At 43.6% G+C, this 25356-nt stretch overlaps 1 protein-coding gene across 1 annotated transcript in view; it reads right to left on the reverse strand.

The window, feature by feature from the left end:
- Positions 1-24802, reverse strand: part of SLC15A2 (solute carrier family 15 member 2) — a 38630-nt gene extending 13828 nt beyond the window's left edge. Inside the window, exons 1-14 of the mRNA XM_074145164.1 lie at positions 24671-24802; positions 21245-21332; positions 20479-20620; positions 18561-18653; positions 17351-17450; positions 12084-12174; positions 9862-9939; positions 7121-7203; positions 5785-5871; positions 5363-5452; positions 4969-5013; positions 3371-3403; positions 2245-2333; positions 207-288 (exon numbers count right to left, since the gene is read on the reverse strand). Of these exons, the coding sequence (XP_074001265.1) occupies positions 207-288; positions 2245-2333; positions 3371-3403; positions 4969-5013; positions 5363-5452; positions 5785-5871; positions 7121-7203; positions 9862-9939; positions 12084-12174; positions 17351-17450; positions 18561-18653; positions 20479-20620; positions 21245-21332; positions 24671-24802 (1233 nt within the window). The remainder of the gene's footprint in view (positions 1-206; positions 289-2244; positions 2334-3370; positions 3404-4968; positions 5014-5362; positions 5453-5784; positions 5872-7120; positions 7204-9861; positions 9940-12083; positions 12175-17350; positions 17451-18560; positions 18654-20478; positions 20621-21244; positions 21333-24670) is intronic.
- Positions 24803-25356: the final 554 nt, after the last annotated feature.

A 25356-nucleotide genomic window follows, 5' to 3' on the forward strand; every position in this document is an offset into this window, starting at 1 on the left:
GATACAGAGAGACAGAAAGAGAGAGAGGGAAAAGTAGACAATATAAGAATTATCATTAGCCACGGGGTCAGTATGCTTAATTGTAAAGAACATATTAAAAATTATGATCAAGGAACACAATGTTTAAAAGGATTATCTAACAGGCATCAATTAAAATAACCCAGGGAAAGAAAGTATTTCTGAGGAATCCCTTGTGCTATACTTACATTTATTTTGATTTCTACAATGGCTGCAAGTCCAAACGCCATCCCTGCAAGGATCATACCTGTTGCCATTTTCCTAATAGGTCTATGGAGCAAATGAAAGAGGTGTCATTAAGAAAAAAAAAAAAGAAAAAAAAAGTAATTTAAAATACAGAATACCATTCCTCAGAGCCAAAGATGTGCCAAAACCATGTAATAAACTGTCCAACAGGTGGCACTGGGGATGACATGCTGTTTAAATTGCCAATCTTTTAACTTAAAACTATTCTATTATTTTGTATGAGGCCAGCACTGAGGCCAATTAAAATTGATATGCCATGAAAAAAAGCTCTTCACTTGCAAGTTTCATATTATCTTGCTCCTAGCTGTTCTAGTGGGAATAGCTCATGGCATTATGTTAACCTGTGATGTTGGAAGGAGCACTAGAAATGATATATCTTTAAGTCCCTTTAGGGAAAGGCAAAAGAAAAGCGGCACACTCTTTAGCAGCAGGAATGAGAAGAAGAAAAATGTATAGTTTGTGTCATCAATGTTTCTGACCATCTGTGGCATCATTCTGGGTTCTTTCTTATGCCAATACATTTACATTTCTAGAGAATAAAGAGCTTGCTTCTGAACTCAGAGCAAAACTAGTGCAACTCTACCAGAGTTACAGGAGACAATCTGATATAAAGCAGAATAAAATAGGTCCAGAATGGCAGGTCCAAACTGCTCATTGAGTTGTTGAGATTTGAAACAAATCTGGTTCTAGATTCAGTGGTCTCCACTCTTTGTAATGGTCTGGATTCACGTTCAAAATTGACAGGGTTGTGGGAAATCCAGGTTAGGAACCCAAATTCCTGTTCCTCAGTTATATGCCCTGGGATTAAAAAATACTTAACCACATAGGCTAACTCCCTGCAGGCTACAGTGTTTCCACAGCCGCTTCTACGGCTAAACTGGATAGGAGCCTGTTAGTATCCCACATACAGGAGACAGAAATAGCATATCATTCAGTCCTGATCCATGCATGAGTTTGTGCTGCTGGGCGAACTAGTCTGTGAACTGATCATCAGACAGGAAGTTTTCTGTCAAGTCCGGGCTCAGTCCAGGGCATGGACTCACACTGAGGTAGCACGGAGAAGCACAGCTTCTGATGTGTCCTCCAAAGGGCACCATCACAGGGCTGGCCAATGTCTTTGATATGTCTTTAGGTGCAAGTAATTCAGCATGATGGTAGAGGATCGGCTGGGTGAAGGGGTAGGCTTATGAGGCTCCTTGCATCCCCAATTAATGTGGTTTTGTCTATCCAGCATTTGAGCTTGGATTAGGAACATGCTTTTTTAAGTCAATCATCTCCCACTCATCTTCTCTTCCCACACTGTGGTTCACGTTGAGAATTGCTGCTGGAGCATGGAAACTGGGTTCCTTTCAGCTGAAACTGCACTGGCAGAGGCACTCCATGAGTGCACACAACACAGTCCCACTGCTAAAGGGCATCAGTCCATAGAGGCAGAATACAGATACTCTGAAGTAAAATCCCCAAAAATGCATAAAGTGGGTCTCAGAACCAACCTGGAGGTCTGCTCTTATTACACTGCAGATCTTGCTAACATACACTTGGAATAAAGTGTTTAGGCCATACGGAAATTCCCTTATGTACTCATTGGTTCAGATTCTAGTGTGGAATCCACTTTCGTAACATCACATGTAGCCCACATGGGACAGTGAATTTGGCCCCACAGGGACCTTTCAGGGAGGGATTTATTTAGGGTTGATATAGGAGATAAGGTGAAGAACATGTTGATCACATTCAAAGGGGGACTGTTGATATCTGCTTTCAGGAAAAATCTCTACAAAGCAGAATCCAACATCGCTAAATTTTCCCCTCTAGAATTTCCAGGGCCTATGGAAGAGGGTAACACTGCCTATTGAGGCTGAAGTAGAAGCAATACTGGGAAGGGTGAGTGGAAATTTGTATTTCTTCTCCTTAAAAGCTATTCTGCACACTTGCTGCAAAAGAATAAGAACGGAGGCATCTGCATTGTCCCCGAGTACTTACGTGAAATTAAATTTGCACATGTTTATCAGGGGGTAGAGCCCAAGGTCAAAAACTGGGATGAAGACAAGAATAAGAAGTGGATTTAAGAACTGCAATACAAAAGAATGAGAGTTTAGTGACTAGAAAGCAACTTTCAGTAATTAAACTCATAAAGCACTGTCCTCCAGAAATAATTCCATTACAGAAAGGACATGAACAAACACTTAAAAACCTCCTTTTAAAATATAATGATAGTTTGCACTCCAACAGTTTCTGCTATTTAGTTTTCACAGGCACGAATACATTCTGTTCATATCGTCCCCTCCAAGAGGTAAACAACCATCACTGGCCCAATTTCCTGAAGAGAGAGCTGAAACATTATGTTTTCAAAAAGTACAAAACCCACTGACAATAGAAGCAGGTGACCTCTGGTGCTGTGGTAGGACCTTACAACAAATCAGCAATAATGGAAACATCTTGGGACTTCAGCAAAATCCTAGAGGAACAGGCACTATTCTGTGAGATTGGCAGTTTCTCACACTTCCACGCTCTTGGTAATCCCCCTGGAACTACATTTCTCCTGGGAGGACCAGAGCTTGTCTGCCAGCCAGCAGCAGCAGAGCAAGAAAATAGAGTGTGATGGAGAACAAGCAGAGATGCTGTTTCAGTTTTGAAGGAAGATTTCAGGGAACAGAACAGCTTTGAATTTCTCCAGAGCTGTTCAGCCTAAGAATTGTAATCAATTGTGACAACACGTCACCATCTTGGAGCCTTCACATTTTCATCTGCCCTGCAGGAAGTGAGGAAGGAAACATATTTCAGGTACAATGCTCATCCCAGAGCAGGGGCATGTTAAAAGGAGACACAGCTTGTATTCTCCACATGCCAGCACTAGTTCAAGAACTATTATGGTGACATGTCTCCCCACACCTTTGCACTATTCTTCAGGATTCAACCTCCATGTTAGGACATCCTTGGGGTCATCTAACCCCAGACTAAGTTTTCAAAACAGCTAGTGAGCCATAAGGCAGAGTCCACACCACAGCAGTCAGCGGGACTTCAAAAGGAGCAGAGAAAGGCCTCTGGTCTCATGACAAAAATAAAATACATTTCTAAGGGTTATTTTCCACCCAATAGTATCTTTTACCTGCATCTGGTCAGGCTGAAGGACATATATTCCCTGAAACAAAAAGATATTCCAAGTGATTCATAAACACCGTAATATAACAACACATATGGCAAATAAGCAACTGGTCCAGTTTGCCTTAGCAGCAAAGGTGGTTTCCTCAAATGCTTTATGTTGGCTTTAACAGCTGATATTGTGCTCTTGACACTTGTCATCTAAGGACACAGTGTTTGATGAGAATCATTTTGCAGAAGGAAGCTAAATCGAGACCTTGATATACGGCAGCTGGGACACAGTCTATGACAGATACTGAGATCCATCTTTCAAACTGGCTGAGCTATGAACTAGGTGAGTAGGGAGGAACAGGCATGTTAGTGTCCCAGCTGGGATTTGGACTCAGAGCTTCCTATCTCCTTGCTTCTGTAATGGGAAAAGCCCAAATCCTGCGAGTGCTCTCAAGCTTCAGAACCCTCTGAGTTCTGCTGCAATTTCTCCCAAGCACCCCAAAAGGATAACAAAAGACCATCCCTTAGCCAGTGGGCTGCACAAACACCTCTTTCTTCTGTCCATCTGCCCAGAGCACCAAATGGGCTTTGGTCAAGTGTTCAACTGTGACTTCTTGGCATGAGCCAAGAGTCCTCAAGGCTATAAAGAGGTGCTTCACCCTTGCATCACTGGACCCAGCCTCCACAATTGGGCAAGGTTATAGGGGATGAATGGGGGGATACCAGTCTCCAAAAGGCACCGATGAGCTGTCTCTAGGGAGAGGCTAGTGTTTGAACTCCACACAGTGTTTTTTATTTGAAATTAAGATGAAGAGAACAGGGGGAAAATTAGGAAGGAAATAATATTTTCCCAAGAAAGTGTTGTGAGGATTTGTCTCCTGTCTGCCATGTTTGTCCTGAACTGAATCTGGAATGGCTGTCTGTATCTACTGGCTCAAATTTTGGGCTTTAAGTCAATTTTAAACCAGAAAATGGCCATTTACAATCCTAAATTCTGATATGAGCATCCATAGGTAAGATCTAGATGGCCTGCTAAAACATGTCTGGAAAACAGCCCCATGTTGTGGCAACTTTGGGCAGATAGTTGATCTACATTTATCTGCCACTGCACCCTGCACATTTGCCATTCACATCTTTGAAGAACTGTACGGCTACCAAGTAATTAATTCTCACCACATCTCTACCCTACATACAACATTCCTGCTGGTTTTGAGAGGCTTCATTAATTTATCACCAAGTAAGCCAGAGCAGAAATATACAACTACAATAGCTCTAGTTAAACCTTACAAGGGCTGTGTGAACTTTCTCTGTCTTCAGTGGGGGTAAGCAGGCTGGAAACCCTACCTGCTCAAGGTCACAGAGCAACCAGTTGCCAGTAGGCCAGCACTCCTGACTTTGCAGGCTGCTGATGGCTTCCCAGCCCTCGCTCCTTGCCAAGATGTGCTGTGATGAATTCAACATGGCTGCACAGAGCCTCTCACTTCTAATCACCAAAAGTGCAACTCACCCAGACTCATCAAGCAGATGCTCTTAGTACTGCGAGACTCCGGTTAAAAAGCAAGAGCAGTGATGTTACTACTAGTCTTACCAGCCCTGGTGACATTAAATACTTACAAAATCAGCATTCATTTTTGTGGCTTGCAAAGTCCACCTGGATCCCTAAGGAGAAAACAGACAGCTGTAAAGCCTTCAAGTTGACCTATGGTACTAGAAAACACGGGCACAGAGAAGAAGACAGTGCCAGAGGTCTTATTTCCCATCTATTCCTTCCCTTCCCTGTAACACCTGCCAGTAGGCAGGGCACATTCCACATCACCCTCCTGTGTCACACACTCAGCAGGACTGCGAAGGGATGGCCAGCAGTGATGGTGGGCACTGCCTTAGCAAGCCCCTGGACACCTGGTAGGAACGTGCCACTCTGAGTCCCCAGGATGCTTTGGTGTTAGCCTGGAAAGACAAGGGTGCAAACCCAGGCTGGTAGGCAGACCTGCAACGCACCGTACTGTACCTGCTGATCAAACAGGGCCCAGAACATTGGCAGTGGTATGAAGAGGAAGAGAACGCGTGTCACCATTTTAACCTCCCCAATCAGCTGCTTCTATAAAGGGAACAGGCAAAAAGGTAAGATGGGAGTGAGAAGCCAGCAGGTGGTTCAAGTCACAAAGCATGATAGCTCCTGTTTCATTCTGCATGGCAATTATTCATTGCACTTATTAATGATATTTGACATATTTGCATTTCTCCACTTCAGTGCAGCACCTAAACTGTCCATTAAGGGTCAGGAGAGTACAGATGTGGGAAGGGACAGGACAAATGAGAGCCTGGTGCATGTGAGCAGTGGTGTGGTCAGGCCAGTCTTACTGTCTCCCCTGTATGTCTGCCCGTTTCCTCCCTTCCCCCTCCAAACTTGCCAGGTAAAGCGTCACTTACCGAGTATTTTTCTGATGCCCAGTCCAGCCAGTGATCTCTCTTTGGAATCTCACGGGAGCGGTTTTTCAGCCGGTTTTTAATAGCAAACTAGGGAGAAAAGTGAGTAACTTAACTCCTTCGTGGTGTCTCTGCCCTTGTCACATTCCCAACACAGGGCCACCCTCCCCACCCCCAAATGTAAACAGCACCAGAAAATTGCAGGGGTCTGTTGAACACCTCCAAAGTCTCAGATTGGGTGCTTTATGACCAATTCTCTACAGGGAAGTTTCTGTGACATTGGTTGATTAAAGGTATGATGTGGGAATTAACTACCTCTTGGGCTTGTTTTTCAGAGACAAATGTGACACAAGCCCCCAAAGATTGTTTCATGCCTGATTTGAAACCTACTACATGATAAAGTTTTAAACATCATTTCTTCAGTTCTCTTCCAAAAAGCACCTCTTGAATTGACCACTGAGCTGGGGAGGAAATGCCTTGTTACCCAAAACAATGTCAAAATCGGAACTCTCACTCCCTTCTTGCTCTGTAGACCTTTCTTTGCATATTCCCAGTGCAGCCCACTTCTCATTCACTCTGAGACCAGCTTTCAAGTTGGTTTCTCACTGGAGGAGAAATCAGTGACACCAACTTGTTTATTTACGTTGTGTGCTCCAGTCATTGAACGCACTGAACACAGCCACCCTGGCGAAAAGAGTGGCAGACCCCACTTAGAAATACTATCCTTAAGATCTTGCCTGTTTCCCCAAGGTAAATCTGTCACTAGGAATGACCTAGGTAAAAAGAAAACATCCGCTGTTACACAGCAGCTTCCTGAAAAAGAAACATCATTATCCACCTAATAATAGGAAAGTATTTTTTCATATACTATATTCAGCTCACACACTATGAAAAATAGTTGATAAGGCTATAATGCAACTTCAGCAGGTGTCTCTTGCATTTACATGAACATGCTGAATGTGCATAATATGAATGTATATTATTACTGTCTGCTGAACTGATAAACTTCAGTAAAACTATTCAGCTGAAAAAAAATTGAGTCCTCTATCTGATACTCTGTGAGTTTCTGAATTTTCCTTTCAGCTCAGTCTCCACTAGCATCTGCCACTAGTGGTTCTACTGACATGAACTGAACATGAAGCTAAGGAAAAACAATTTAAATGTTCAAAGAGTAAACTAGGACCTAAATGTGTTTCTTATTCCTTACAGCTCATCAGCAAGATATCCAGGAACAGTATACAGAAGAACTCCAAATGTCACCTCCCTTTTCCCTCTGCACTTTTCTGACTTGCAACCTCAGAGTCATGCATGAAAAAAAGAGAGAACAGCACACACTTACGCCAATGCATTTGCACACTTCAAGTAAGACGTTCCCTTGTGGTGGTGTTTTTCTGTACAGTCCACTTCCAGCAATGAACACAACTGAAAAATATTACATTCCAAATGGGATTTCCCAAGAATGAGGCTCAGTCCTGCATTGGCTTCTGGGAAGGATCCCCCACCCCTGTATTCAACTGAAATCCTCTGCCCTTGGGGATTACAGGATTTCACTTTTAACAAAATAAATATATAGGACTCTCTTAATGCCTTTATATAGGAGAAAATGCAACATCCTACAAGAAGCAGTGTGATCCCTAGGAAGTCACCGTCATCTTCTAATGATCTGGTCAGGCACAACAGGTACCCACACATCTGATTCATGCTGGGAATCAAAGCTTTGAAAATTTCCTCATCTATGATTTTTGTGTGCTAACCTTAAAATACAATCCACATTGAATTGCTGCACCTGGTGCTGGAAATCAGCCCTGAGTCATTGCAACCATGTGAGGATTAATCCAGACCCAACACAGACTGTGTGTACTTGCATCTCACACATGTTTCAATGGAAACTGCCATGAAGGTCATTGCATCACACACTGGTGTTGACAGAAATTATCTCCATTTTGGTTTCCACCAAGGGATATACAATTTAAGATAGTGTTTCATCTTGGTTTTCCCCCCTCAAAGCACAAAGCATATTGGACCGAGGCTTCAAAATCCTTTCAGAGAGGGGGCTATCTGATTACATATCATTTGTTCTGCTCTTTGAGAGCCCCTGAGCACACTGCAATTTCCAAAGATGCTAGCAGGGAGAAGCACAATAAAAGCTGAGCGTGAAATCCATATAACAAACCAACCTCAACGCTTTAAACTACCCAATTGTCTGGGTCAGTCCACAGCCAGTGGAGAAATGCAGGCACTTCTGTCCTAACACAGGGGGTCTGGGACACTGCAGGGAACTCATTTCTCGTTTCTGACTATGATGACCATTTGTGTCCAGTTTTGACTTGCAGAACTGTCAGAGAGAACTCTGAAGTCAGTTTAGGTTGTTGCACTGAAAGATACATGTGCAAAGTCACCAGGAGTGGGTAGTTGCACTACCTAATTTTTAGAGTCTCTCTGTGGATGTGTTGGTGCCTCTAAAAGGTGATTCATTAGGTTTGCTGGAACACCTTCTGGTGATGCCAAAGGACCTTTGGGAAATGAGGTTCCTGCATTAGGTTTGGCATTTGGAATTAAATAGTATCACTCTTTCCCCATCTTTCAGAAACTGAAGCAGCCAAGAAAATCTTGCTCTGTAAGATTTCCGTTCTGTCTCTAAATCTATCCTTGCTTTCCATCATCACCAGGAAAGAGCCAGTCAGGGCTCAAAGAGTATTTTCTCCAGTTCTACATGCCGCTCACATAGTCAAATATATCACTTCCAAGAGCATTTTAGCGTATTACAAAAGAACACAGAGCTGCTTTGCCGGGCAGGCTGTAGAATCTGGCAGCAGGGCACTAGCTAAAAACACATTTCGATTGATGCCCTCACCAAAACTGCAATATTTACATGTCCTTTTCCCCCTGGGCAGCTTCTGCCCTGCTAGAAGCATTCATCACACAATGATGCACAGAGGAGCCTGTGCTGCCTTAAACTGATAGGAACGGGCCATGGGGGAAAAGACAAGCTTCTAAGACCCATGACCATGCACTTTTTTGAAAATAAATGCTGTAATGTTAGCTGTGGCCTGATGACATTTCTCCAGTGTCCTGATTCTTCTCTCTGATGGAAGTTTGAGGGGAGAGCGCAACATTCATATTCTCTGGGGGATGACCTTTTCAAGTCACCAAGGCTGTGGGGAAATCACACAATTACTTAGTCTCTCAATTAAGCTAACAAGCTGAATGAGAAGTCACCCCATGCTGTGTGAAAACCTCTCAAATGCAGCATAATAAGGGGACTGCTCCCCTCAGCAGCTTGCAACTGTGAAACTAAAGCTAATGGGGTGTCCTCTGTATTGGCTACCAAGGAGTAACTGTATTAACGTGGAAATTGCTGAGTATTTTATAAGGGTTGAAGAAGAAATCTTGACAAGTACATTAATGGGACTAAGATGCAAGCTTTTGGAAGTAGGGTGATTGCAGCTGCCTCCTTACACTTGGACAATAAGGGCTTTTTATTGCAACATAATAATAAGCTGTCATTGTAATTGTGGGAATTACTTCAGCCAAACAAAGTGAGACAGCTCAGAATAAAGTAACATCTCATTCAGCTCCTTCTGCAATTTCTGTGTGGTGCACAGACTCTGAAGCAAAAGTCTGAGCCATTAAAGATGGTACCAAGCTGTAAAGAGCCTGTGGAAAAGTTAGAAGTGGCATGCTAAGCTTCTCTTCTATAAACTGCAGAACTTTGAGGGCTGCTCAGATTGCAGTTCAAAGGCCAAGCCTTCTCATAGGCAAAGCTGCAAGCCATCAGGAGAATCGCTTTGGCACCTCCCTTTGCTTTATAGAGCGAGGCAATTGTGTTTTGAAACATCCACCAGACCACCCTCTCATCAGTATCATGACAAAGGATTGCAGTAAAACCATGGTCTGCTCACCACTAAGTGAACTAGTGATTTTTCTTGCTGTTCTGAACTGTGGAATTGTTGGATGACCTCGAACCCTTGAATTTCCATTGTAGTATCCATCCAAAGCAAGTGAATTTGTCTATTTTCTCATCTATCCATGCACTCAAAAATGGTAACTCCTATTACAAGCGTTATTGTTTCCACTCACCAAGCGCCAACACCATCAGTGCTGCTGGGACACCAAAAGCCAGTGCATAACAATCCTCTCCAAAACATTTCACATCCCCTGAAAAAGTAGTCAGAAATAAAAGCACCTCATTATAGTCAGACTGATGTTACCCGGGCCTTTGATTTGCTTCCCCTAAATCAGTCACTTCCCCTGGCTTTAAATCTTCTTTGCTGGTGCTTGACACTGTGAATTGAATCTCCTTGAAACAGTTGTCCTCCCTTGATGAAGACAATTTGGAAGCAGGGTTAGTGTCTGCCAGCAAAAGCAGCTGATAATGGGATATTGATGAGAACAGTAGAAGGGAGGGGGCAGACAAATAGGTAGAAAGCAGCAGCAGGAACTGCAATTTGAAAAAAACCCACAACATTTAAAATAACCAGAAGCCATTCTGTATTTTCCTAGATCTAAAAACCCAGTACTGTTTCCACATTATTTGTGCCAGCTGCATGAGTTATTGAGCTAAAAACCTGAATCTGATTTCATAGCTACCTAAAATGGACAAAGTGGTAGCCAATACCCCTATTAAATAAGCGGGAGCACAGGATTAGTTTTAACACCCCAGTTCCCTTTCTCGCCACCTTTGCACTCTCACTAGAGGCAGCCTGCTCCAAATGTCAGGTCTTGCAATAACCCATCAGAAAGCCAGGTTTGTTACAGCACAGCTTTGATCGACCTGAGCTATGGTTCACTGAAAGCCTGTGCCCCTTGGACCAGGCCAGTTCTCACACCACATGAATTTAGAAGCCCAGTTGCAAACAGCAAGCCAGCAGTGGGGTCTGGGTTTGTATGCCAGTGGCTACAAATTACTGCATTCTTACATGGAGCAATAACAAAATGGCTGAAGTAAGCCAACATAGTTAACAGGAAACCAACCTGTGAAGCCTTCACTTGTTCCTGTTTATTGTCCCCGGGCAGTCATGGTCAGCTGCATAGCTCCGTGTGTGCATAGTACTAATTTACTTATTTTCAGCAAATTAGCTGAAATCCAACAAAGCTGTCAGTGAGACATTATGGGCATACTGAACTTTTGACATGCAAAATTGAGTTGGATTTCTCCACCTAGAAGTATAAATTCTACATTTCTGCCAAATGTCTATGAACTGCACTTCTTGCTCTTCCAAGAAAAGCTTTCACACTTAGCAGAAATTTTACTCTTTCCCCATCCTCTCCACTTCATTTCCATGTTGCAACTACTTTATTGCTAGGCTAGATTGGCACAGGTTTTGATGTTTGAAGGGGACTGGGTTTTCATCTGCCCACTGACTACACCAAGCAAAAACCCCTTCCCAACAGAATGCTGACCTGGGGACACCAGTGAGAAAAAGAGCAAGAGATACAGCATTTGTCTTTGCCCGTATGCATAGACAATCGTCCAAAGCCTTGTGAAATGGCCTGTTAAAATAATCACTCTGAACAAAGAAAGCTTCCTAGAGGCCATGGGATGGAATGAAAAATATTGCTACTAAGCGTGAAGCCTACCTTGTCCCTGTCCCCATCCCCATCGCCTACAGCCTGCTGCTCTGCCTCTGTGTCTGTATTTAGAGCGTGCCAATCCCCTTGGATTCTAGGCGCTGCAATACAATGAAGTAAGTGCAGCAAGACTCAGGGACTAAAAAGGGTTGTGCAAGCTGGCTAGAATATAAAGTAGGTCTTAAATGGGGCATAGGCCTGTGCTTTGTCTTCAAGGCGAGTTGCTCAGGGCTGCAATCTTGCAAGCAGACCCACGCAGACACGCCTGGGTGCCAGGACAGAGCCCTCCAGAAGTCAGCAGCACCCTGTGGGAGGGAGAAGGTAGGACTTCAAAACCAGCCCTACTGAGTTTTTCAGCCCTGACGCCTGCACAGGACAGCAGAGATCAGTTCCCATCCACAGGTTACCTGCAGGCAAGACAGGGGAATAATCCTTCAATGGCAATGGGGAGGATTAGATGATCATATAGGTACTTCCACCTTTCATATTTTAATTCTACAGTTCAGGCTGGCTTTGAAATACAACCAGGAATATAGTTTCTGTGACTTGTCTGCTAGTACTATAAATCTGTTACGCTGCTCCGGCAGGATTAACAAGGCGTAAATGCAATACACTGGCCACTCCACAGATAATATAATTTCTGCCATTCAGTTGTCATAAAAGCCTAACTATGCACAGCAGAGTAGTCAGAGGGCAGCTAATTTATTGTCTTATTCTAAATCAACACTGACCTCTTAATACAGGAGTTACAAACGTGGAGATCAAACTTCCAGCATTAATGGATAAATAGAAGATGGAAAAAAACTTGTTTCTCTCCGAGGTCTAAAACAAGAGAAGACAATATCAATGTCACGGCTAATGCACAGCATTGGGCTTGCAGATTGAACACTATCAATTCTCTTGTTAGGAAGGCTGGGTAAATATTGACACACAGCGCATAAAATGTTAAGCAAACATGCTTGCGTTCAGGTGATGGTAAATGCTCACACAAATCAGCTCACGTTACTTGAGAAGCGCTTTGGGGGTTTTTGGCATTTCAGAGGAAAAGCCACTCCTTCGAGAGTGTTGTGAGACTGGAAGAAGGGGGGACAGCATTTACTTATTCAGAACAAGTAGCATGATTCAGATCCTCTGTCACCTAATTCAATCCAATTTGGCACAGTTTGACAAGCTCATAATTTCTTCCCATGTCTGAGCTCCTTTTTTTTTTTTGTTTTTTCCTCCTCTCCTGTGTAGAAATAGAAAGAGAAACCTGTGTATTTTGAGGAGCTGGTAATGACAGCACAGATGAGAGAGTACCAGCAAATTAGAGGTATCCAGCAGACAGGAGATTACGAAGCTGAGGCCAGTCAACCTTAAACTAATAGGGTAAATTAAATCTACGGGAGCAAATTCAAGAGCCTGATGGAGGGATGAACTCTAAGAGAAACAGTTCAGAATTAAACTGATGTTGTAACATATTACAGTTCATATAGTCAAAGGATTCCTGTTGATCTTCCTTCCTCCTGTATAATTCATAATTTGGAAGGAATGAAGAACTTGATGCAGAGTTTGATTCTTTTTGCAGGAGTAACGTGTGAGGGCATTCAATCAAGAGCAGTCTCTTCTTGCTTGCTCTACATACGCAGTCACATGCGCACACACACAGTGCTAAACCTCCTCCCTGTGCCTGGGTGGGCCAGAAGAGTGGAGAAGGAAGAACATGCTACCTGACCTACCCCATGCTCATCTGTATCACCAGCTATGGGACACCTGAGTCAGGGAAAGCAGCATTTAAGATAGCCCTGGCCCAGGTAGTCAATATATTCCATATGAATCCAGGCTTCGCTCCCAGCTGTCACTAGGTCCTTTAGTGGGCAAGTTGCTTGGGACACGGCTTGGTGCCTGGCAGACAGCTCCTTAGGGCACCTTGAGCCACGTGTCTATGACTTGAGCATCATTTGCATGCAAAGCTTTAACTTAGCTGAGTGTGAGAAAGCTCCTCAGGGGCCTGGTTCTGTCCCCTCTCCTTCTAATCTGTCCTGCTTCCTTCTGCGCCCTGAGACAACAACATACACAAAGCTAGGAAACAGGAGAATGTGAAAAATTGCAGGCAGCTAAAAGAGAATAGCTCTTAAGGAATGAAGCCTGGAATCCAAAAATGTAACAAAGCTTCCGATGACTGATGGTGCAGCCAACAGGAAATATTGCGGCTTCATTTGGCAAGAAGCCTCTTATCACAGGGGATTACTGCAAGGAAGGTGGGCAGGTGGGAGAGTGGGGGAGGGCTTTTCTTTATGTCCCAGGTGAAGCGGATACTGGGAAGGTGAGGGTGAGAGGCCCATTGCTTCCCACTGCCACCCACCAAGGATTCTGGGGGCCTCCTTACTTGGATTAAGGGCTTTTTGCCTTGCCCCAGCACAGTTATGAAGACACTATCAACGTGAGCTTTTGACTCTTCCACAATTTCATTTCCTAGCATGTCCCAGGCAATCTGATCCATACATTACTCATAAATGATTTATCATGGATCAAAGGATTTGTAAGCCTTATAATAACCATCTCTATAGCATGTTCCCATGGTTAATAGCAAACAGCACTGGATCTTACTATCTCTTATACTCCCATTTCTATCCTCACCAGTGTTTTTGATTACCTGGAACTTTCTACTGCTAAGATAGTAAAAGTATAGTTTCTTCTTCCTTCTACCTTTGTGACTAGTTATTTGTAATCAAGAGGAAATCTAGAGAAATGAGCAGCCTCAGCGATCTGTCCTGCTCCCAGAGTAGCTCTGTCATGGCTTGACATGGGTGGTGCAGTGGAGTCCTCACAGTCCTGCCCTCTTCTAGTCAAATTCTCATGCCATATCTCTAACCCTTTGTATCTGAGCAACTCAGAATTTCTGAGAGCTGAGAAAAACTCAAGCACGCGGCGCTCAACATGATAAAGTCTAGAGCAACAATTACCAATAAGAATGTGCTGGTAAGAGAAGAGGGTAGGGACACATAAAGAATTTGGGACATCTCATTTCACACACTTTCAAATTTCAGTCATGGAGAAAAATGGCCAGAGAAAACCAGAAGTGAGTACAAAAATAATGACCCAGCAGCTTGCAAATTACACTGATTGGAAAAAAAAGAGTTCCCTCCCTATTTTCTTAATCTTTAGAGCAGACGTACATTAACAACGTGATTTGGATTAGCTAATTTGAGAAAAAGTACTGTACACGATAATCCTGATCTCCTTGGCAACCGGAAAATAAAGAAACAAAGAGAAAGCTATTTAGTACCTTAAACACCATATCACACTGTTTGAAAGCAGCTTTGATCCTTAATTAATATGCACAGCAGCCTTCGCATTCATATAGCATATCATAAATATCATTTTGTTCAGGCATTTTTAGCTTGGACTCCTAATCCCGTAGACAAAGATGCTTGGAAATTTCCTGCAGATAAATCTACTTTCCCTGTCTGACCTCCTGCTGAATCAGTCTCCCTCACTGTTTCTAGTAGTACTGTTCTCAAAGTGGCAGATCCAATACTATTACACTCATAAAGTACTTAAAAGATAACCAGACCAATGGTGTGCATTTACCTCAAAACATAAATTTATCTCTACGTGGGAATAGCAAGGGCAATTTATTTATTCATTTTATATACAGAACTACCACATCCCTAGTCTCCAGATGGAACAACTAAGCCTGTGCACTTAAGGGTCAGCTGAAGCTTATTGGTGTCCTGAAAACTAAGGGGGAATCAAATGCTTCATTTAATTTGGAATTTTCAAATCTTCTTTCATCCTACCTGGAGTGGAAGATGAAAAACGTTAAGTCCTGTCAAACAGGAGAGAAATATTCTGGTTGGCCCCAAACCTTTCATTCCTTACAAAATCAAAACTTCTCATTCCAATTTTCAAGACTTAAATTTCCTGTCACATAGCATAAAACATTTTTTCTTCTGAAAGGCCAAGTCATTTCAAAATGGTAAAATACAAAACTTTCTATTCTGAAAAGAATTAATAGAGCAGAATGCATTGTCCTTATCAGAAGGCTTTTTACAGTTTTCTTTCTCTAAATTAGTTTTTCTTGAAGGCAACACACAGGTGAATGTTTAAGCCTTAGTATTTGATAAATTTGTTGGAGAGGTGTACTCTGAATGCTGGAGAATGGGTACAGGCCCACACAACCACAGGCAATTCAGGTTTTTCTCTGTAACTCACTTGTGGTTGTAAGTTTGGGATAATAATATGTATGTGCCTGGCTGAGGTGCTGAGATTCATTAGCTGAAGTCTATAAAACACTCTGAAGATAAGTGGTACATATTATCATACCGTAATTAGGTGGTAATTGAAAGATGCTGGATAAACATTATTAATCATTAATATTCATAGAAGTAGCACTTCTGAAAACGCTGCTGTAACACCTCTTAGAATCCTTTTGGGACAACTATTGGCACTGCAAGCTGGGATGCCGACATGCTAGTATGCACGCACCACATTCCCAGAGTGCGTACGCTGCACGGCCAGCCTGGTTTTGGTCAGAGTTGTGCCAACTGGGGAGGCTGGTGACCACCAGATAATTGCTGCTCCCTCTTCTGCAGCATCCTCTAAAGCACCAGGTCCAACTGACAGCACAGGATGGACGTGCCTGCAGAAGGATCTGCTTTGAACAAGTGACCATGAAACATCTTGTTTTGTTACTCCTCAGTAACTATAAGCTTCATCACTTCAGCATCACACGGTTCACGTGCAGAAAGCACAAGTCTTCCCAAAATTTTAAGATAAACATTCTAGTCTATATTATTCATTTATTAAATGCTGACTACGTGCTAGGGCATTGCAAAAGACAAAGAGCAAACTGCTCTACGGGGCTCACATCCCATGTCCAAGGCCAAGGAGCCATCCCTTGTCCAACTCCACCAGTGCCTTTGCTGACAGACCATTAGTCTAATGTCCTTCTTCAATGTCTCCAGTGATGGGAATTTCCATCTCCCAAAGGTCCTAATCTTTTCCCGTACTTCTCTAGTTCTGTTTCTGGAAAACTCTTCCTACTGCCAGTCCTAAATAATCCTCCTTGAATTTAAGCCTACTCATTGCAGAATCCAACACTAATTTTCTTTCTTGTAGCAGTGGCCTTCTATATATCCGAGGACTTATGACACACACAGAAGTTGCTGATTTGAATGCTGTCATTAAGAAAACTGAATTTTTTATTTGTGTGTTAGGTGAACATAAATCTAAGTGTTTTACTTCAGGTCAATCTGAAAATTTAGCATTTTGCCTGAGGCTTAGTATTTCCTGACCTGCTTCACTTTTTTAAGCACTACCTTATCGCTGGTTGAGCCACTGTGCTGGGAGTTTGACATTAGTGCAGGTGAGGAGCTAAGCACTCATGCTAGAGAATGAGAACATGAAGCAACTGGACTACAATTCACAGGATGCAGAGCATAAACAGAGCTAAAAAGATTTTCCCAACTCTTCAGAACTTTCCATTCTGGAATATCTAGAAAACATTCTGGGTAGATGTGGTACCAGCACTACTTTCAAAATACTGGATTTTCCTACCATTTTTTTCTGAACAATATTTAAGACACAGACCATGACTGATTTGAGGTAAAATTCCCAAGGAAGCATAGGCTGGTGATACAATTTTCTCCTTCATTTACTGTATTCCATTGCTGTGCATTGTAATCACCCCTGTTAAGCTGGTTCAGAAATGGCTACAGTTCCATAATATGTGATACAGGATTTTCCAACTACTCTGACATTCAATTAACATTTAGATGATTTGATGCAATTATGACCTATCCTTTCTGATATCAGTCCTGTTCTGCTGTCATGTTCCTTTCCTGAGAATCTGGATAGATTCTCTCAAGTTTTATGCAAACCCTCCTACCTCACATCTTAATACATCTTTTCCTAGCAAACTGGCCCTTATTCTTGTACAATAGGATTTGATCGCATAAACATCCTTGTAAAGTAAGCAGATACTGCAGATTTTAGGAAAGAAAAGAAATCTTACATGTTCCTCTTCAAACTGGTCCCCACCAAATGCAGAGACACAGGGCTTGATACCTCCCGTTCCAAGGGCGATCAAAAACAGACCAACCATAGACAGGATCCTTCATGCAAGAACAAAAATATCACCGTTGCAGAACCTTTCCAGTGCTTATAAGAGCATTTTAGTGTCACCCAACCATGACTCCTCCGGTATCATTGTCTATTGCACATGGGTAGCGATGATGAGCCAGATAAGTGCAAAACCCAAATTAATTATCTTCATTTCTGCATTCAGCACCAGTCAATTAACCAAACTGCTTTTGTCAGTTTCTTGCTGTTCTGAGGCCCAATGGACATACTAGAGATCAAAAATCTGTGGGATTATTTCTCACTCGTACGAGAACAAAAGATTGCAGAGGTCAATTGAGAAAAAGAAAAGAAAAAAAAAGGGGAGGGAGGAGAAAAAAAAAAAAAAAAAAGCCTTTTCCTGTAGTCCTCCAGCTTGGGTAAGCACAGATATACTGTTTCAATTAGGCTTATTCTTGGGTGCTATCTACCTGCTAGTACTCCTCAAAATACTACTGTTGGCCCGACAGATTTAGTCTGTAGGGAACAGGAGTGTCTGAAACAGCCAGGTCTGGGACAAAAGGAAACTGTTCCGTAAACGAGATGTGCTCCTGCCTGCACATGAGTATTTTTAGAGCTGTGACCACCTAGGCAAAAACAGCTCAGTGGTTCCAGGAACGCCAGCTGGGGAACTACTCTGACAAGTCCGTCAGTTCAGAATCTAGAGGGCAAAAACGGTTCCACCCTATGGAAGAGACAGACTCTTCCTCTGTCACATCAGTAAATGTATCTTTGGGTTTGTGTTTCCGTGCACACAGGGGAACCTTGCTGAGCTGGGCAGCTGTGAGGGAGGAATGAGCCTGGTGAGGGAGCTGGATGGAGGAGATGCAGCTCCAATAGCATGGTATAGCAGAGAGGAGTGATCAGAGGTCCCTGTCTCAAAGGGCTTAGACTCTCTGTGGTGCTTTCTAACTCCTTTTGCTGCACACACACTCTAGATCCACCCTTCTACTCTTACTCGGATATTCCAGACCCTTCCCTGATAAAAGCAACCCATGCACCGCCCCCAAACTGCTGGCCTGATAGAGGTGAAACAAATTATAGTCCTGTGTAAACCAGCTACCATTGCAACCTACTACAGCGCTGCATTTTCAACAGCTACTTACACATGAACCACCTTGTTGCCTAGGGATGGAATTGCACCGACTGACTTTATCAGATGGCCAACCACATACACAATGGAGAGGTAGATGATCGTCCTGTGAGGAAAGCAAACAGCAGTGACTGAAGGTGCTGGGTGATGTATGATCTGAAAACAGAGTGCACCTGTGCTTCCTGATACAGCAGGTCTACTTGGCAGACACACAAGGAACTGGTTTGTTCATACCACTGGTATAGCAGGCAGCTGTAACTCTTTTGTGTCAACACTGCGTGCACTGGAAGAAAGAGATTGGTAAATGTGTTCAGATTAAGGAGTGATAGCCCCTGCTTTCTTTGCAGAGGTTGCTGAGAAGAATAAACTAAAAATGTTCCAGTCTTGTCATGCATGGGAGGCTGCAAATAGAAGAGCACTGTTCAGGTCTAACTCAGTTTCCAGATTACTAATAACTGGCATTTTGTAGCATGCGCCTAAGTGAATCTCTTGACCGGAAGGCATCTATAGGGACTGTTGCCCACATTCAACCCACCTGACTAACACATCCGAATTAGGAGTGTGGTTTCCCTGTTATAAATACCTCTGAAGGACTGAGCTCATCTATCTGCCTCCCATGTCTTGGCAAGGGAGAAGAAAAAAATCTGACTAGGATCAGGCTCTTGAGTGTATTCTGTTCCTCCACCACCTTCAGGATTAAGAGATACCTCTGTATTTATGTGCAGACTAAACACACACAGAGGGAGTGGAAGGACTTGTTAGGAGAGAGGTGCTAAAAGAAGCCCTGTGAGCTTTGAGTACGGAAGTGGCCCTTGGCACATCCAAACCCTGGCTGCAATAGCTAATTTAGAGCCACATCAGATCATTCCTAAAAGCCCCCCTAATCTTTTATCCTGTCCTCAGTATTGGCTGAGGTCCAGCTACTACAGCAAAAGCCACCTCCCATTCAGTCATAGGGATTACTCCAGGGAAAGTCTCCTGCTTGATCACGAAAGTCTGCATAAGGATTTACCTTCTCACAACATCATGCTGCAAGATAGATACTGTGAAATACCAATGAACATTGCTAGGTGACCTTAAATAATGAAGTTAATAAACCACCACTGTTATTTTTTTTCATTCAAAGGGACAAGAGAATGACTAAAATTGAGCACAAAGAAAAAAGAATATTGGTATCTCCTTAGGAACTTTTTACTGGAAAGGCATAGGGCAGCTGTTTTTTTCCTGTTGAGACTCTTCTGCCAGATGTGCTTAGTCCTAGAGAGAAGGGTTCAGCTGCACTTCATCACTCTGACAGCCAATACTCCTCAGACAATGAACAAACAATGCCAAGCAAAGAAAGTCCTATATCCAGCTGCTCATCACGACTCCCGTGCAGATGATGGCCCCACAACTTATCAGTGGAAGGGAATACTGCCTAACTTACTCGGGGAGCATTTTCCTGGTTATGTGCTGAGGGACATGATTTGAGTGAACATAGGTTTCTCTGGCATAAAAATGGGTGTGCTCACACATTCCCTATGCTGCGAAACATAAGTAAATATAGTATAGTTAGTGACATTTTATCTAAAACTGCAAGATCTAGAGGATGACACCGCTTCTTCACCATCTTTGAATCCTTCACAGAAGCAGATCTTGGCAAGCTGAAGGTTAATCACCCTAGACCTCAGCTTCCTCAAGGTGAGTAGGGAAGGGCAGCGGAGGAAAAGTATGCTTGTGATATTTAATTTGTTCCAACTTTGTAGCCTATTTGTCCTTGGGTGAAAGAGGAACACAGAACAGCATGAGCAAACAGAGAAGGGCTGACCTTCGCAAGTGTATCTTTGCTGCACTGAGCTAGCTTAAAACTGGGAGCACACACAGCAGTGCCCTTGCACCACCTGCATGGTATAGATGTACGCTGGCTGAATTAGAGAGACGTCTTCACTTACCTGTATTTCCCCAGCCACGAGTCTGCCATGATAGCTCCAACGACAGGTGTGAAATAACAGAGCGCAGAAAAGGCATGGTACACAGCAGTGGAGAGATTCTCATCCCAGTGGAAGAAGCTTAAGAAGTATAGTGTCAGGACAGCTAAAAGAAAAAAAGCAGATCACATCAGATAATTAATGTGCATCTCTGCAGGTAAGCAGGAAACTACATCACAGTGGCAAGAAAACCACTGATTTGTCTGGCAGCTATGAGCGCTGCTGTGGAAAGATTTGTGCTTTCAGACCTGTTCCTCATAATCCCTGACACAGGAAAAGCTAAAATAAGATGTATGAGTATCAGGCATTCTTTGCTCGTAAACATTTATGTTTAGCTGGAAAATATATTTTCTAGCTTATCTTACTGTAACCTGTAGTTCTGTTTATGCACATTTTCTATTTGCAAATTAGGTACCTGTATGATTCAATTCCCAAACACACTGATTGCACACAACTACGAAAGATGTCACAAACTGGAAAACCAGGTTTGAGACAGAGAATCATATAAAAATTTAGACGGGAAGAGACATTTGGAGCTCTGTAGTCCCAACTTCTGCTCAGAGCAGGCACTGCGTCAATGTTAGGGCACACTATTCATACCTGCATCCCCAAATACTAATTTACTTTGAAAGACAGCTGACACCATGTACAGCACAGCCCTAGAACACCAGGCCAGTGTGTATAGAAACCCAAGGACAGGAAAGTCACTTCCCAGACACAAGTCGCATACCTCTCATGCCATAGTAGGAGAAGCGCTCGCAGAACTCGTTCACCACAATGAAGGCAATGCTTAGGGGGTAGTTAGAGCCACAGAGTTTCTGCAAGAGACAAATAAGAACACAACAGCTCTGTGAAAGCCTTCAGCCCAGCAACATAGCCCACAGTTCCTGGGTGGTGGAGAGGAGTCCAGGCCAAAAACCAGGAGCTCACTGCTGCTTGACTGGCCTGTGGGTTGAACTCAAAAGAGAGAGGGGACCTCACACCTATCTTTCTTTGGTTAAGACTCCCCAGTGAATCAGCCTGGCTGACATGGGCCCAGTAAGAACCTCCATTGGTATTCGGGGGCTGCTTGGACCCCACCATGCTCACAGTTCCAGGAACTCCAGTAGAAGGGTCCTACCGCCTCTCTGCTGCAATGCAAAAACCCGCTGAGATGCAAAAACACCTTCAGATGCCTTTTCTCCTACACTTCATATAAAGCTACTACCCTGCCCCAAAACTGCTCTCTCTCCTAGTACCAGACCTTGCCTCAGCAGTTGGTAGATCCCAGGGAGCTGCTCCCTGCTTCCATGTGAAGCTGCTCCCTCCTGCATGACAATTGCCCTCAGTCTCTGCAGCTCACTTACACCGAACTGCGCCACCACATTCACTGAGGCAGAGCATCAGCCCCGTGTCCAGCACTCCCTCAGGCACGGCATCCACTTCATATTCCGAGAACATTGGCATAGCTATGGATAATTCAATTTATTAATCAAAACTAAACGAAACAGTGATGGGACTGTCAAACTTGTCTGAGCGTGGCCACTCTTTCACTGTCTGACTTTATTCCAGCTAAAATCAGCAGCTTCCAAGTAAAATACATTTAAATAGATGAGTCTTGGCATGATCTTGCGTGGGCCTCCATCCCTCTTGCTACCCTACTGTGGTCCTGGTCCGAGCTAAGCAGCTTCCAGCTGCTTAGCTCTACTGCCTCACAACAGGGAAAACAGGTTTTTGCAGCACTGCCCAGCCTCTGCCAATTAGTGGGAGAGAGGGGCTGGCCATGGTGGGGGAGAGTGTGATATTAACAGCTTAATAAGATATTAACTTATATTTAGGGTTTAAACAGCCACAGTATGGGCCAGTGAAGTGAGATGAACTCTTCACATGCATTTTTGTGCCTCATCTCAGAAATAATGAATTCCTGTATTTCTTCCCAGAGTCCCAAATGCAAATACAGATACCAAAATAGATGTGTTTATTCAGGTTTATTTCACCACCAAGAGACCTGAGCTTATTTGGATTCCCAAAGCAACGGCACCAAGTTTGGAAGAGTCTAGTTTAATGATGCTGTCTTGCTCAACACTACAGAAGAGCAACAAAAGAGAAAAGAGTGGCTGTCTGGAAAAAACCCAAAACCCAACAAACAAATGCTTTCCACTACTTAACCAGCATCTCTAAAGACTAATATTTTTGTCCTTTTTTATACATATTTTTCTCTCACTATTTATGGGCTGCCATTTTATTAAGAAACCCTTGGCCTCTTTGCTTTACTGGAGTAAATATGTAATTATCCATTTAATTTATTTACTCTAAAACCATCATGCTCAGCATAAGGCTTGTAAGACAGAGTAGGCTCCTTTGGAAACCGTACTGGGGTCTCCTGCTTTTAGACTTGCCTAAAAATGGTGGCATATATAAGCTGTAAATGCACAAACACATAGACATACGCACACACATACCTTTCTTCAACAAATTTTTCATAATAAAGAAGAAAAGCCAGAAGAGGCAAATTATGTTTCCTGTGGGTGCCTGGAAGCATTTTCTGAACTTGGAAGTAAAATTGTATAACAGGGATATTTTTCTTCTTCACTTTCACAGACCTTTCACAGACTCATGAGATTTAACAACATTTGATGGAGATGCAGAGCGTGACTGTTCAAACCCAGATGGCCAGGTGTCAGGAACCCTGCTGCCTTAACTCACCCCTCCGCACCCGATGCACAAGCCCTGCTGGATTTAGCTGCAGTGATTTAAGGTATCACATGCCACACTGAGAGCTGCAGTGACAGAAAACCTGGCAGTGACCCATTTCAGCCACTCCTGCTCTGAGATGGGCACCTCCTACAGACGAGCAGGGCCAAGCAGGGAAAGGAGAGTGGGAGGTGGTGACTTCCCACCTAAACCTTCCCAAGTGCCTGAGCCAGCACCCTGAGTAAGTGCTTACAAACACTGAGCAGCCACTTACAAGCAGGGGTACTTCCATCTGGCTTGTATGTCAGGAGATGGCATCAGCACAGGCAGAAACCCTCATGTATCCTCTCGGCTGTATCACTGACCTGCCTGTGGCCTGCCTGGACATCCAAAAGTGGGTGGCTTTCATCCATGCGGAGAGCCAGCTGCAGCTTGCTCGCTTTCGCAGAGGAGCACCTTGCTCAGCAGAGAGCCCCAGCAAAAGCAAAGAGGCTAAGCCTGGATTCGTGAGCGCACAGACAGTCTGCTGTGTTTAGCTACCACTGTAAGCCCAGGATCTGCAGGATTATGGAGCTCTTAAAGATACTGTGGAAGTTGATAGTCTGTTTCTTTGGAAAAAAGAAAGGTCATTTAAAGTGCCAGTGACAGGAGATGTTTGTTTTCACCTCTCCTTGCTGACTAGCTGGAAAATAGGGCTAAGATTAATATTTTACAGGAGCTCTGGGTATCCAATAGTTAAAGTCTGCACAGTACTTAAATTTGTGAGTTAAATAGTTGGCTTGCTAATGACATGACTGACTGCAGGCTTTAAAAGCAGGTATTACCATACTGCAACTCAAAGCAGGTGCAATACAAGCCCTGTTCTCCCCAAAGTCTATACAGTGTACAGTTTTTAGGGGTCAAACACTCAACAAGAATTAGCCTCAAAGCTGCACAAACTTCAAAGCCGCAATGCAAGAAAATATTCAGCTGAATCTGGCTCTAAATCAGTTCCAAAGAGGTAAACCTGAGGCTCTGTCACTGCAGTTGAGTTCTACAACACACGTCAGCGGCCTGTGCTGAATCCCTGTCCTTCCTTCTGCTTTGCAGCATCTGGGGACCCTTCCCTGGTGGGTCGCATCATACTAAGCAAATGCACAGGTCAGTCCCCTCCCTCCCCCACACAACATCCCCCTCCACTTCAGAGAAGTAAGTCTTTTCCCACAGGGAAAGTAGCATTCAGAAAAAGGCATCAATCAAAACTTTCACCCTTTTTCCCAAAGATTCAGACAGTTCATTTTTCCCTTTAAGCCGCCCTTTCTTAACTTAATCAGGTTAGTAGAGGGATTTTTGCCTTGAGTTGTTAACGCTTATTTCAACCCTCTGCAAGAAAGGGTGTTTGTCTCTAGCCAGAGCACAACAGAGGAAAGAACAGAGAGATCTTGCAATGTTTAGAGCAAGCTGAGCAGAAAGCAAAGCAAAGGAAACCAGCTGTAACACTCACCGGGGATTTTTTCTGAACAGGGAAATCTCCTTTGGGGGGATCATCTCCTGCAGAAATAAAAGTGAACAAAGTTTCCTTGGATTCGTTTCTCTGAAAAGCGTTCATCTCCCCTCTCGCCTTGTCTCCCACCATGCTATGTGGCTGTGGTGAGTTGACTGGGAAAATTTCCAGCCTCAGGCATGAAGTTTGATTCAGTTTGAGTTAACCCTAATTGAGCACATTTGTGCAGCCAGGGCACAAAGGAGAGGGAGATGCTACCAGGAAAGACAACTCCAGAGTTCAAGAAGAGTCAGGGAATGTAGCCTAAATCATTCACAGGTTGGGGCTGTCAGCACTTTGTGGCACAGACTTCCCATTTGCTTGGCGTGCCCCCAGCTATTGTACGTGCACCAGCCCAGCCCAGCACTGTATGCTGAACAGATGTGAGCTGAATAAAAATCCCAGGTCCCAGATACCCCTACAGCCTGCGGATTTAGGAGCAGCTCATGCACTTCCCTGCCAATGCGGTAAGGACAGGTTTATTCTGCAGGGACTGCAGGGATCTCATTCCACTGAAAAGCCACACATCGATCCCAAGTCATAACTACTAAAATGCTCATCACATCAAACCCTTGGACGCTGGATGTCATGGACACCTGCACTGTGTTAAATCATTTCTTTGCTATCCCGGGAGTGAAGTGACCCAG

This window comes from Numenius arquata, chromosome 3 (assembly GCF_964106895.1).
Source record: "Numenius arquata chromosome 3, bNumArq3.hap1.1, whole genome shotgun sequence".
Taxonomy (NCBI): domain Eukaryota; kingdom Metazoa; phylum Chordata; class Aves; order Charadriiformes; family Scolopacidae; genus Numenius; species Numenius arquata.